This window comes from Embiotoca jacksoni, unplaced genomic scaffold, assembly GCF_022577435.1.
Source record: "Embiotoca jacksoni isolate LCO1_2020_lvr unplaced genomic scaffold, fEmbJac1.0.p SCAF_24, whole genome shotgun sequence".
NCBI classification, from domain to species: Eukaryota; Metazoa; Chordata; class Actinopteri; family Embiotocidae; genus Embiotoca; species Embiotoca jacksoni.
The window spans coordinates 2,960,963-2,976,255 of NW_027185375.1; the positions used below are offsets into that span (position 1 = coordinate 2,960,963).

Below are 15,293 nucleotides of genomic sequence, written 5' to 3' on the forward strand. Positions count from 1 at the left end.
CTTTCTTCAATTTGTACCGCACCTCTCCCTACAATCTCCGATCCCATGTCATAGACCCTGTGTACAAAGGGGGACCCAAGTTATGTGCCCAGATTACACCACCTCCCAAACTCACTTTAGAACCATGTGATGAAGAGGGGAGCACTGAATGTGAGGGGGCAGAGGGAGGAGAGGATTGGAGTTTGGAGTGTCTACAAACCACCCATTCTGCATACAACACTCAAGATTTAGTCCCATTACCTTGGCGAGAGACGTCCAATACCTCTCGGACAGGTGTATGCGAAAGTCGACCGTTGTCTATGACTGATTTTGGAGATAGCTTGATTGAAAGTGAGCAAGCTGAGGAAGACTTCAGAAAACTGTCTATGGAGCTTACGGAGACCGTTCAGGTCTCTGCAAAAATACACCTTACTCAGCAACCTTCAGGTGAACAAATGCACCAGCCCACTCAATCTATTTCACTGCCTTCTTCTGGTCCTGTCAGTGTGACAACAGAATGCACTCATGCCAAACATATGGACAAAAGACACATAGATGAAGTTTCGCTTCGACTTTATGAAGTCCTGTATGGATATGATGTTGAGCTGATGAATTCAGATAGTGAGGATGTGTCTGTATTGCCTATTACTTCATCCCCTGATGACACAATCCAAGGAATCATGAAAGATGAGGTTCAGAGCGCTGCCAGACGCACAAAAGCTGATGAAGATGTTACAAACTCTATACTTGACACCGATGTTTACCAGGCCTCAGGTGATCTTGATGTCAAATCGATTCATGGCATAAATCAAACCCAGCATACACCCGTTCAGGCATTAGTCGATTCTTCTGATGTCAGCCCTCAAATTCAAGGTATATTGTCTCAACAAACAGAATTCATTACCCCAGCTGCCTTCATTCAGGTGCCACATGACTCAATGTTTGAGAAGGTAGATGTTGTTTTGGTAGATAGTTCCATGTCAGCTACACCTGGTGCAGAGGACGACTTTGAGAAAATGCTGTCACTCAAACATAATGCACCTCAAAAGGAGGTTGTGGTCTCTGCGGAGTCAATAATTGAATTTGAATCACCTGGATCAGTCGGTTCAACTGAATCAATCTCTGAAAGCATTTGTGACCTTCAAGACTCAGCCCATGATAGATCATCTTCATCTGAATGTTCTACTGATGCAGCTATATTGCTAACAGAGAGTAGGGCTTCATCACCTGAATCAGTGTTGTCAGTCAATGAGATGAACTTCCTTGCACCTGATTCTCCAGTGCCTCAATTTAGGCCCTTGTCTCCCCTCCCACCCACCGTTTTTCCATGGGAACCTGGTGATGTTGGGGCTTTTGTCAAGTTGCAACCATTTATGGTCGGACCAAGAGGCATTCCTACGCTGTTAACATCAGAAGCAGAGGAAAGGCCATTAACTCCTATGGTTTCCAATAAAAGACCATTTGGCAGACCAGTGTCACCAGGCAGTGATTATAGTGGTGAGGGATCCATCTCACCTCAGTCATTGACTTTTGACATCGAGGACAGAGCCTCATCACCCCAGTCTACAGAAACAGTGGATTGGCTTTTTACATCTTCCAAGCACGTGACTCCTCATCTCCATGAGATGAGATCATCATCTCCTGAATCCATTCAGTCCAACATTGCGCGTTGTCGGCTTTCACCAGACTTGGGATTTGAAACGACACTTTTATCAACGCTTTGTGAAGACATGCTTTCATCTCCACAATCTGTAGCATCCATGAATGAATATATAGCACTATCACCTGATTCACCTATTCCTGAATTCAGTCACAGCTGGCCTGACTCAGCATTTGTAACAATAGGTAAGAGATCCAGTCCACCAGAGTCAGTATGCTCGGATGTAGAACATGGCTCTATCTCTCCAGCATCATTCAACCATGAGAACAGAGCTTCATCACCCAATTCAGTTGTATCTGGAGATGAGTCTGAATCGGTTTTACCTGTTGTTAAACCTAGAACAACCTCCCCTGACTCAATTGACTCTGAACAGATAGTGTGTCATTCCAAACCTGCTGATTATGGACCAAAGTCACCAGTATTGGCTACAGAGAACAAACCAGCATCACCAGTGGAATTAGTATCTGAGTATGATGATGACTGGGTTGTTATTTCTATGTCTGATTTTGAGGAAAGACCACTTTCTCCAGGCTCAATCCCCGACTACAGACCAATGTCGCCACAGTCAGTGATGTTAGACATTAGAGCATATTCTCCTGATTTAGAAACATTAAATGAACGCCTGTCCCCAGATTCTCCTATACCCCATTATATGCCATTTGTGCATCATGCTGTCAGTATTAATTATCACCCATCATCACCAGAATCTGTGTTGTCAGATCTAGAATATGAGGCCATGCCCTTGTTATCATATTTTGAGGGGAGGCCATTATCTCCTAATTCTAGTTGCTGTGTAAATGATTATGGGCAGTTGCCAAATCCAGACACAGACCTACTTCCTGAGGAAGAATTGACTCTTGAACCGGCACAAGCGACAGCTGTGGCAGAAGAAGCATGGGTTGAAAAGTTAATGACAAGTACACATGAAACTGTTGATGTAGAGAAGTCTAAAACATCAAAGTCTACAGAAGAAAATCCTAAGAAACATAATAAAACTAAGGCTTCCAAGAAAAAGTTCATAGAGCCTGATGGTAGTCAGTCTGACCAAAACATTGCCACACCAACAGCAGGAGCTGAGGTCTTGTCAACTGATGGAAATACAGAGGAATTATCTCATGAATTGTTGAATGCTGAAAAGTCAAAGGAGGAAATGTACACTCTTGTAAGTGAGAAGACTGAATGTATTAAGAAAAAATCTAAGAAAGTAATCAAAGCTGGTTACAAACGTGCAGAAAATGTTACAAAATACCAAAAAGAATCATCTGACTTTACACCTGAAGCATATGAAGAGACACAAGCATTTGATCAGACGTTGTCTTCTTTGTCGCCAGAAACTGCATCAGAGGATCTAAAATTATCATTGGCATTATCTACAAATTTACCTACAGGTCAGCAAATACTCAAAACGTTTTTGGCTTCTGTACCTCAGCATCATATACCTTTAACAGATCTCTCTGTGCCAGTCTACAGTTTAACTCATAATGAAGAACTTTGGAAGCTCATCTCTCAAATCCGTGACCCACAGTATGAAGGAGAAACAATCATGAATAAAATAGGAAGCTTTCAGTTTCATGGAACAAGGATGGAATCTTACCAGGAAAATGCAGAACTTTCACTTTCACTTGATTCTGAAGCAGAAAATAGACCTATGTCACCAGAATCGCTAAAGCTGCTGGACACATTTAGACCAGATTCATCCCACTCAGACAGATCTGTAGATAGTCAGTCATCTTTAAGAACAGATTCCCCTATTCCTCATTATCTTGCCTCTTTTTCTCAACCTGTTTATTATAGATCAGTGTCAACTGAGTCAGTATTTTCAGATCTGGAACTGGAGACTGATTTAAACATTTCACTGCTTTTTGAGGTCAGACCATCATCTCCTGATTCAGTATGCTCCATAAACATAGACAGGGCACTGTCCCCTGACTCACCTATTCCCGACTTTAGACAGTCTTTACCCGAGTCCATTGCCAATGTGGTATTGGATTGGTCTTCATCATTTGAATCAGATGGCTCAGATCTAGAATATGGGTCTGTCTTTTTGGCATCATTACTCACTGAGAGCAGACCATCATCTGCGCAATCTGATGATGAAAACAGGACACTTTCACCTGACTCACCTATTCCAGAGTTTAGATGGGTTTTACAAGGATTTCCTGCTTTGACCACACTGGAAAGATCCTTATCACCTGTTTCAGTTTGCTCAGATATAGAATATGGGGCTGTGTGTCTGTCGGTGTGCTCTGATGGAAGACAATCATCTCCTGATTCAGTATTGTCTATAAACATAGACAGGGCACTATCACCTGACTCACCTATTCCGGACTTCAGACAGTCTTTACACGAGTCTGTTGCTGTTTTGGATTGGTCTTCATCATTTGAATCAGATGGCTCAGATCTAGAATATGGGTCTGTCTCTTTGGCATATTTATCCGCTGAGAGCAGACCATCATCAGCAGATTCTTTTAACGAAAACAGGCCACTTTCACCTGAGTCTCCTGTTCCAGATTTTGGACAGTTTTTACAAGAAATCCCTGCTTTGACCACACTGGAAAGGTCCTCATCACCTGTTTCAGTTTGCTCAGATATTGAATATGGGGCTGTGTGTCTGTTGGTGTGCTCTGAAGGGAGACCATCATCTCCTGATTCAGTATGCTCTATAAACATGGACAGGGCACTTTCACCTGACTCACCTATTCCAGAGTTTGGATGGGTCTTACAAGAATTTCCTGCTTTAACCTCACTGGAAAGAGCCTCATCACCTGTTTCAGTTTTCTCAGATGTTGAATATGGGGCTCTGTGTCTGTCGGTGTGCTCTGAAGGGAGACCATCATCTCCTGATTTATTTTCTGGAGATGACTATAAAGGTGATTTACTAATATCTGAATTCAAAATAGGGGGTACTGGATCAGTTCCCTTTATTACCCAAAGGTTACCATCTCCACAGTCAGTGATTTCTAATGTTGAAAATGCACAATCAAGTGTAGACATAACTATTTCTGAGCAGGGACCTGGCCTGCCAGAATCACAAGTATCACAGACCACAGAAAAACTTTTGGGTGGTAGTAGTCAACCTCTTAAAGCAATCAGAGTACCAGTCTATAAACTTGTTTATGATGTTGAACTTTGGAAGCTCATTTCTCAGATAAATGATCCTCAGTATGTTGGGGAGATGTTTTCCAGTAAAACAGGGGTTTTTGAGTATGCTGGAACAAGAATTGACTATGTTCCGGATGATTCAGATTTGAAAGAGAGACAGTCAGAGGATAGTGAGAAGTTGGACATTGCAGATTCATGCAATGCAGAGGGGAAAGAGAGGCTATTGTCACCTGATTCTGAATCAGTCTATAGGCCTGTATCGCCTGGGGAAATGACAGATTCTCCAGTCCCCCAGTTTTCCAGTGACATTGCTTACATTTTACAATCTTGGCCATATTCCCCAGAATCCGACCTTTGCATGGCTAGAATTTTAAACGAAAGCAGACCATCATCACCTAGTTCAGCAATATCTGTAGATGAAAACGGAGCACTATCACCTGACTCACCCATACTAGACTTTAGGCCTTTGGTACCTGAATCAGTTACAGCTGCATGTGGGTACTGGTCCTCCTCACCAGAGTCACTGCTTTCAGATACTGAATATGGGTTTTCAACCTCATTGGACTTCACAGACCAGAGAGCAGACTCACCTGAATCAGTTGTTTCCATGCTTGAACACGGGCAAAATGCATCTGAGGCAACATTTAGAAAACACAAGCTGATATGTCAGCTATATGACCCTCATTATGTACACAGAGCTGGAGTGTTTGACAATGCGGAGACTAGTACAGCATATGTTCCACTTGAAGATGCATCAGGGTTCATTCCTGCTGAGTCCTGGATTCAAGACAGATCGGGTTCTCCTCTTTCAGTGTCATCAGAAATTGAGATGAGGCCACTTTCGCCAGAATCAGTCCCAGAATACAGGTCCATGTCACCTCTGTCACTGCTATTATTAGCAGAAATAAGAGCTTTTTCTTCTCCTGATTCAACAGCATCTATTAATGAGTTAAAGGCTTTATCTCCAGACTCTCCCCTACCGCAGTTTAGCCAAAGTATAGAACCAGCTGTGTTAGTTTCAGGGACATGGTCAACTTCTCCTACTTTTGACATGTCAGACAATGAATTGGAAGTTTTGGACACACCATTGTTTGAGGTGAAGCAGAGAACTTTCACGCCTGATTCTGAAAATGAGTTCAGGTCCCTTTCACCTGATTCCCCAATACCTGAATTCAGACAGTTGATATTTCACTCTCCAACTATTATAACTGCTGAATGCAGATCTACGTCACCTGGGTTAGTTTGTTTTTCTGATATAGAATATGAAGATGAATTATTTGCATCAGTAAGAGACGAGCACCGACCTGGGTCGCCTGATTCGGTAGCATCTGGAGAACACCGGTCCCTGTCACCGGATTCACCTGTACCTCACTTCATAGCAAGAGTAGCAGAACGTTACCCATCATTTGTTGGGTTTAGGTCAGAATTTCATGGATCAGTTACATCAGACGTTGAGTTTTCACCTGTAATTAATTCCCCACTTGATACTGAAGTTAGACCAGATACTCCCAACTCATTTGAACCAGAAGTTGAAGAGAGACATTTGTCAACTAATTCTGAATCAGATTGTAGATCTTTCTCCCCTGCGTCACTGATGTTAATGTCATATCTCAGATCAGCCTCTCCTGAATCAACTGGCTCTCTTAATGAATTCAGAGCTCTTTCACCAGACTCCCCTATTAAAGAGTTTAGACAGGTTCTGCAAGAGTCCATAAACACATACATGGTACATAGATCCTCTTCACCAGAGTCAGTGTCATCCGATTCAGAAGTGGAAATGTACTGTACGATGATGTTATTTGAAGATCGACCTTCATCTCCTGACTCTATAGCATCACTCAGTAAAAGACTGTCACCTGATTCTCCCATACCTGAATTCAGATTGGCTTTGCCAGTTGCACACCTTGATGCCAATGGTGACAGGTCATCATCACCTGAATCAGATGTATCAGAAATGGAATTTGCTCCATTAATTTCTCAGCTGTTTGAAGTTGAAGAGAGACTAGATTCTCCACAGTCAAGTTTGTCTTTGTATGAATACCAACATCTGTCTCCAGACTCACCCATACCCCAATACACACATACTGAACCTAGCACTTTGACAGCAACATGTAGATCCACATCACCAGGGTCAGTATATTTAGATGAGGATTTAGAGACAGATTTGTGTATTCCTTGGCTTTCTGAGGACAGACCAGCATCTCCTGGTTTGACTGGATCCAAAGATCAATTTAGACCTCTTTCACCAGACTCACCCATTCCTCAATTTACACAGACAGTACAAGAGTCATACATATCACATATGAACTCAAGGTCCTCCTCATCTGAATCAGTGGTGTCAGATTTGGAAATGGAATTATATTCTCTCATGGTCACAGAAGGCTGTCCTTTATCTCCTGAGTCCTTACCATCTCTTAGTGAAAACACAAGACTTTCTCCTGATTCCCCTGTACCTGACTTCAGACATACTTCACTGGAGACATATCTTACGTTCAATTATTACAGGTCCTCCTCACCTGAATCAGAGGCTTCAGAACTAGAATATGCTCCTTTGATTTCACAGATGTTTGATTTTGAGGACAGAGCAGAATCACGCCAATCAGGGGTGTCTGACTCTAATGATAGATGTTTTTCTCCAGACTCTCCAGTACCCCAGTACACAAGGACTGAACCCTCTGTGTTAGGTGTGAGATACAGATCCACATCACCTGAGTCAGTACAGTCAGATGATGATGATTTAGAGATAGATTTGTGTATCCCTTGGCTTTTTGAGGACAGACCAGCATCTCCTGGTTCGACTGCATCCCAAGATGAATTTAGACCTCTTTCACCAGACTCCCCCATTCCTCAATTTACACTAATAATACAAGAGCCATACATATCACATATGAACTCAAGGACCTCCTCACCTGAATCAGAGGCTTCAGAACTAGAATATGCTCCTTTGATTTCACAGATGTTTGATTTTGAGGACAGAGCAGAATCACGCCAATCAGGGGTGTCTGACTCTAATGATAGATGTTTTTCTCCAGACTCTCCAGTACCCCAGTACACAAGGACTGAACCCTCTGTGTTAGGTGTGAGACACAGATCCACATCACCTGAGTCAGTACAGTCAGATGATGATGATTTAGAGATAGATTTGTGTATCCCTTGGCTTTTTGAGGACAGACCAGCATCTCCTGGTTCGACTGCATCCCAAGATGAATTTAGACCTCTTTCACCAGACTCCCCCATTCCTCAATTTACACTGATAATACAAGAGTCATACATATCACATATGAACTCAAGGTCCTCCTCACCTGAATCAGAGGCTTCAGAACTAGAATATGCTCCTTTGATTTCACAGATGTTTGATTTTGAGGACAGAGCAGAATCACGCCAATCAGGGGTGTCTGACTCTAATGATAGATGTTTTTCTCCAGACTCTCCAGTACCCCAGTACACAAGGACTGAACCCTCTGTGTTAGGTGTGAGATACAGATCCACATCACCTGAGTCAGTACAGTCAGATGATGATTTAGAGACAGATTTGTGTATCCCTTGGCTTTTTGAGGACAGACCAGCATCTCCTGGTTCGACTGCATCCCAAGATGAATTTAGACCTCTTTCACCAGACTCCCCCATTCCTCAATTTACACTGATAATACAAGAGTCATACATATCACATATGAACTCAAGGTCCTCCTCACCTGAATCAGAGGCTTCAGAACTAGAATATGCTCCTTTGATTTCACAGATGTTTGATTTTGAGGACAGAGCAGAATCACGCCAATCAGGGGTGTCTGACTCTAATGATAGATGTTTTTCTCCAGACTCTCCAGTACCCCAGTACACAAGGACTGAACCCTCTGTGTTAGGTGTGAGATACAGATCCACATCACCTGAGTCAGTACAGTCAGATGATGATGATTTAGAGATAGATTTGTGTATCCCTTGGCTTTTTGAGGACAGACCAGCATCTCCTGGTTCGACTGCATCCCAAGATGAATTTAGACCTCTTTCACCAGACTCCCCCATTCCTCAATTTACACTAATAATACAAGAGCCATACATATCACATATGAACTCAAGGACCTCCTCACCTGAATCAGAGGCTTCAGAACTAGAATATGCTCCTTTGATTTCACAGATGTTTGATTTTGAGGACAGAGCAGAATCACGCCAATCAGGGGTGTCTGACTCTAATGATAGATGTTTTTCTCCAGACTCTCCAGTACCCCAGTACACAAGGACTGAACCCTCTGTGTTAGGTGTGAGATACAGATCCACATCACCTGAGTCAGTACAGTCAGATGATGATGATTTAGAGACAGATTTGTGTATCCCTTGGCTTTTTGAGGACAGACCAGCATCTCCTGGTTCGACTGCATCCCAAGATGAATTTAGACCTCTTTCACCAGACTCACCCATTCCTCAATTTAAACTTCATGAGTCCAATATGTCTCAACTAAGCTTAAGGTCCATGTCACCGCAGTCAGTATTTTCAGATCTGGAAATGGACTCACCTTCCCCAACATTCTTGGAAAGCAGACCTTCTTCTCTGGAATCTCTATCATCAAACAGGCTTTTAACTGATTCACCTGTACTGGACTTTGTGCAACCAGTGTTTGGATCACCTGAAACAACTTTTGGACGTAGGTCATCATCACCTGAGTCAACATGTTCAGATATTGAATACATTGTAATAAGCCAAGGATCATGGGTTCATGACAATAGATGCTTTTCACCTGGCTCAGGAGCATCTGGAGATGAATGTCAGGTTCTTTCACCAGACTCACCCATACCTGATTACAGACCAGCAGTACGTGAATGTCTCATCGTAAATATAGGGTATCGGTCCTCATCCCCTGAATCCATTGATTCAGATGTCGAGTATGCTTTGAGTGAGTGTTTGATGTCCATGAGTTTCAGTGTTGAGGATCGAGCAGATTCTCCTGAATCAGTGGAATCAGACATACAAGAGAGGCTCCTCTCAGCTGAGTCCATACCAGAATACAAACCCATGTCACCTGTTGCATTGATGTCAATTGGAAACGTTAGATCAGTATCTCCCAAATCTACTGAGTCACTTGATGAGCACAAGAGGTTGTCTTCAGATTCACCTCTTCCTCGGTTTACACAAAATGTTCTTGAGACTGCAACAGTTGAAACACACTATGGGAGTTTGTCTCCCGAATCACTATTGTCAGATATAGACTGGGATTTGGCATGTATTTCTTCATTTGACACAGAAGTCCCCAACAAGAGAACACTGTCAACTCTGTCAGCGAGATCAGATGATGAATGTAAACCCCTCACCCCTGACTCACCGATACCTGATTTTACAAAGACTTTTATAGAGGATGTCATGACCATGAGAAGCACATCACCAGTAGAATTCTCAGATTCTGATGATTTGTCACAAAGTTCAGTTCCATTTTGTGCAGAAGAGAGATCAGCATCACCAGACTCAGATACAGATACAACACTAGCACCCAAGTCATCAATAAATGAATTAAAAGCCCCAGCTGTCACAGAGGCAACCATTGAGAGCACTGCTCTATCAACAACAATGAAGCCTTTCTCATCTGAGGAATCAGCCATTATGGTGGCTGAGTATAATCTCGTTTATGATGCTGAGATATGGAAGTTGATTTCTCAAGTACATGATCCTCAGTATGCAGGAGAAATTTTCAGCAGTAAAACAGGATTTATGCAGTTTATTGGTAGCACAACAGAATCTGAGAGGAGTGTAACAGATGAACAGGATAACAAAGTAGAAGATAAAAGAGAGCCATATGCCACTGCCATACTACCACGGTCAGAGGTGACACATCAGTTCACTACAAAGGACACGGCTATAGATGATTATGGCAATGCACAACTCATATCTGACATACCTATTTCAGAGTCACCTCCACCAATGACTGAACACATTTCCTCTTCAGGAACAACTCCATACAGACAGACAAAGTACACGTTTGAAATTCCTGGACCTGAGGACCAAACAGAGGGTTATAATGATTGGGTGGTTTTATCAGTATCTGACATAGAGGATCACAATCTATGGTATTCACCAGAGTCCTTGATAGACTACAGACCCATGTCTCCCAATTCAGTCATGGTGACAGAAGCAAGAGCGCCATCACCAGAATCTATAGCATCAGTCAATGAGTTTAGACCACTTTCACCAGATTCGCCCTTACCAGAATTTACAGTGGCATTGCCAGAATGTGTAAAGTTCCTGAGATCAACATCAGCTTCACCTGAAGCCTCAGCATCAGATATAGATTACATGACACTGGATTTGGAGTTTGACTTTGTAGAAGGCAGGTCTTCATCTCCAGAATCAGGACTGTCTGTGGGTCGGAATGAGAAACACAGACCTTTGTCATCTCAGTCACTGCCTGAATACAGACCTATGTCATTGGAATCAGCCATGTACAGGGTTGACAAAAGAGCATCATCTCCAGAATCAATGTGTGAGTTCAATGAGAACAGGTCACTGTCTCCAGACTCCCCCATCCCTCAGTTTTCAGTATCACTAGAGGAGTACACCACGACACGTGGGTCATTATCGCCTGAGTCACTGAGTTCAGATTCCGAGTGCGAGCTTATGGTCACATCATGGAGAGCTGCTGACACTAACAGACCTTCCTCACCTGAATCCATATCATCTGTCAACGAGTTCAGACAACTATTGCCCGATTCACCAGTACCTGAGTTCACGAGAATATTGTCTTCTTATTATACGACCCCTGTTGATAGATCATCTTCACCAGTGTCTTTGTCATCAGACTCCGAGTTTGTGGCTCTACAGATTGATTGTTGGATTGATGATAGCCCAAGACCTCTTAGCCCTGAAGCGTTTGAATCAGATGAGGAATTAGACTTTTGTTATAACGATATCGAGATGTTACTCTCAAACTCAGAACTTTTGAACCACGGGGCATCTCCTGTAATGCCCGACCACTCTTCATCATTACCTAACAAAGGGCCAATGGCTGTGTCACCATCACTAATTCAAACTTGTGAGAAACAGCCTGGCAAAGAAGATTTTAGACCTGAAATGAAAGAATCAGAATCAGAAGGTTTGTCATACAAAGAATGGCATGGATCAGAGGCTGGACTCTGCTCAACTTTACAAATGACTGTTGGTGAAGAAGACTTCAGAAAAGACTTGTCTGTGAAGCCATCAACGGTGAAAGATGTAAAAAGAAAGGAAGAAAGGATCCTTAACGATAGTGCTGGAGAACTAAAGAGCAAGACAGACTCTCAAAGGGTAAGACTGAGAGCATGACAATCCAGCAAAGACTCACTTGTTTTTGACTAATTGGTAATATCCCACTTACATAAAAAACAAATAACTCTGAGTGATGCACAAGGACATGTTTTGAGGAACTAATAACGAAGTGGAGTGCATTAATGATGCGTTTGGGATGTGTCTGGAAACTTAAAATATCCTATTTTGTATATCACTAATCACTCTCATTCAGTTCTGATTTATTTGGGGCATGATAAGATGTTTTAAAGTTGCATGTTTTGGCTACACATTATGAACTTAATAAGATGTTGTTCTGGATGAAAAAAACGCTAACCTGGTGAAACGTCGATGTCATTTCAGAGGTGCATTTCCACACTGGTTAATATTGAACTTACTCAGATCATGTTGACATTTTATTTACAGGCTCCTCCTGAGACATCAGGACAAACACAGTTTCAAACAGACGATGAGGTGCAAAGCAAGCTGTTTTCTGCTACAACATCGACACAGGATGCCAGTAAAATAGGTGTGCTGTTCAGTGGCGACAAGCCAAAGACACTGGTTCCCCTGCAGCTACCTGACTGGAACTCGTACACTACCCACAGAGCGGTGACTCCTTTTCTACCGACACATGAGGAGACTTCATGTGTCGAGTCAGATGTGCCTCACTCGGAGTGTGAGTTGTCCCCGAAAGAGGCACAATCCAGTGAGCTGTTTTCCCCCATGTCAGCTCAGTTTCTGGTGCCACCGGACTACGAGGCAGTATTTTCAGGACAACAAACCCTCAGAGTGTCTGAATGTAGTAAAGCCTCCTTGAGCCCAGAGTCTCCACTGTTTAGTGAGTCCACCTCAGCTCAGGATGTGAACCAACCGACTATTAAGACGGAGTCTGAAAGTGTTGACGACTTTGAGTTTTCCCCAGACTTCAGGAGAGTCGTGTCAGAATTTGAGAAAGCAGTCTCCGAATTTGAATCAGGAGTCCCGCTGAAGGAACCCAGTAAAGGCCCTGACTCTCCTGAGCACTCTGATTCAGATCTGGAATTCTTTGACTGCAGTCAAGCCTTCTCTGACTTCTCTGAACCAGAAGACCTAAACCAGAAACATGAGATTGCCTATAGCTATCACATCTCTGAGCCCCCTTCCCCAATACCTGGGAGTACTCCTGATATTGGCTTCCTGCAAGGGAGCGCTCAGTACAGTTCTCAACCCTTCCTCCGGGTGGAAGACTACAAGCGCTTCTCTTCTGGCAGTGAAAGTCTCGGTGAATATGCATATGATTCGGAGGCTTCACGGGAGTGTCAGACAAGAAGTGGCCTCCCTGTATGTGAGGAGCTTCCTTCCAGGGATCAGGCAGGGTATTATGATGATGACGACTTCCTGGGAAGGGTAAGAGGTTGAGCATGAGCACAGTGCTGCACTGGTTGGTGTCTTACCTGGTTCTACCTGATTGCTGTGGTGCTGCATTCGAGACTCGGTAGATTAAACACACAGTTTGCACTGTGAACTAAAAAAGATTGACGAGTGCTGTTGTGTGCATGAGTGCCTCCCACAACAAAATTGCTGAAATGTCACAACTATAAAAAAACAAACTTATTTTTGACATTGCTGGTGTGATGTATTTGCAGTTCCTCAAAATGCAACGTTGGTGATATTTAAAGGCTGTAAAGAACTTTATCAAATTTTGTTTACATCTGCATCTCTTTGCACCATTTGCTTTTTGCTTGTTGTTATTGTTCCTATCAGTGTGTGAAATACCCTCAGAGAATCAGCAAGAACAAGAACATAATTAAATAGAAGTCAGATACAGCATCATACATCTTTTTGTTTCTTTTAAATCTTCTGCAAAAAAATTGACCGACCAGGAAATCTCCAAAGCAAATTTAGTTATTAGTTTGTTTTCAGATTTAAGAACCATTTCAGAGCTTTTTCTATTGGACAAGGACTGATCATTTAAATATATATATTTATATGTTCTGGGTTACATCTGTTGGACTTTAATGTGGTGATAGTTAATGTAACATGTAGAAGAGTAGCACAAACATAGTATCAAGTAATTACTAAGCTGTAAAGTTTACATAATTACACACATTTAATCATGAGATTTCATAGCACCATGATCAATTTCACATTTTCTGTGCTGTTGTGTTATTTTAACATGCAAACGTTACCGCATTATAAAATACTTGAGAATAATCACATCACAACACACCACAGTGAGAAATGGTTAATTCAACTAATAAAGCCAACAAGCTAAATAATAGGGTTTTTTTTTTGTATATATTTATTGTAATAGTTCCAGTTAAAAAGTAAATACATATGAAATGTTTGTTTTGCACTTAACTATATTTATTTGTTTGATTTATTTCGGCATTTTAAACCTTTCGTACCAGACCCCCACACCGGTTCTGATTCTTGCATGTCTGTTTCATGTCTGAACATTTTTTTTGTATCACTGTGCCTTCTCTTCATCTCATATCACTAATGTGTGCAGCCATCAAATTTTATTTTATTCCAGCATTTCTAATCTGATGAAAAACCTTTTTGTCAAGCAAACATAAAAGTGAAGTTAAGAGAAAAGAAGTCACAGCCGCTGCCTGCTGGAGTGTGCTGCAGTCACACTCTAGAGACTTGGTTTATTGACCCCTGCTGGTTGTGTGCTGTCTCCCAGGAGATAGCAGAGGAGCTAGGGATGCTGTCCTCTGATAGCTCAGAGGAGGAGGTGCTGACCACCAGGGTGGTCCGACGCAGAGTAATCATTCAGGTAAACGAGCATGATGCGGCTGTGCAGCCCTGTTGTAACGTGGAGTGAAGGAGAGTCAGTGGGTAGCAGAGTTTTAGTGTTCCTTGGTGTTTTACTGGCTTTTCTTTCATGCCGAACTTGACTTTCCAGGTTAATCTTATACTACAGAACATCCTAGTCTTACTGCATTCACATGGTATAGATTTCTCTTCTTGTCATGCAGAAAGTCACATTTTTAAAAGTTGAGTGGGGACTCTTTTTGTGATTTTATTGTTTTTTTTTTATCATTTGTTTCTGCACACTCACTATTAATTGTGTCATCTCCGTGTCATTTTGTTATGTTACATACAGTAATTGGTAGACATAGTGTTGAAGAATCAAAGCAACAATGTGTGATGGTAAAGAGTTTGGTTCCCTCAGTGATACCAGTTGAGGAACTGGTTGACAACAGTGCAATTTTCACCTGAATTTTCTTTTTCAAAATGATCTGAAAGATGCTGTACACATGGGGCTTTAAAATAGATAGTAGATTTGTTGGTGTTGTTATTCATGAGCTGTTTGATGAT

At 42.2% G+C, this 15,293-nt stretch overlaps 2 protein-coding genes across 2 annotated transcripts in view; both read left to right on the plus strand.

Annotated features, from left to right (window-relative positions):
• ank2b (ankyrin 2b, neuronal) overlaps nt 1–15,293 on the plus strand; it is a 102,857-nt gene that overhangs the window by 81,323 nt on the left and 6,241 nt on the right. The window contains exon 46 of the mRNA XM_069159054.1: nt 14,656–14,748. Within this exon, the coding sequence (XP_069015155.1) occupies nt 14,656–14,748 (93 nt within the window). The remainder of the gene's footprint in view (nt 1–14,655; nt 14,749–15,293) is intronic.
• On the plus strand, nt 3–14,649 carry LOC138203996 (uncharacterized). Its single transcript, XM_069159053.1, has 2 exons — nt 3–12,005; nt 12,411–14,649. Exons 1-2 carry the CDS (start codon nt 300–302, stop codon nt 13,383–13,385), a joined length of 12,681 nt encoding a protein of 4,226 aa, XP_069015154.1. The 5' UTR covers nt 3–299; the 3' UTR covers nt 13,386–14,649.

What these genes read in the sequence shown, in the direction of transcription:
- LOC138203996 (XM_069159053.1), top strand. Translation starts at nt 300, where the DNA reads ATGACTGATTTTGGAGATAGCTTGATTGAAAGTGAGCAAGCTGAGGAA. An exon ending in GCAAGACAGACTCTCAAAGG is followed by an intron (nt 12,006 to 12,410) that starts GTAAGACTGAGA and finishes TTTTATTTACAG; the next exon opens with GCTCCTCCTGAGACATCAGG.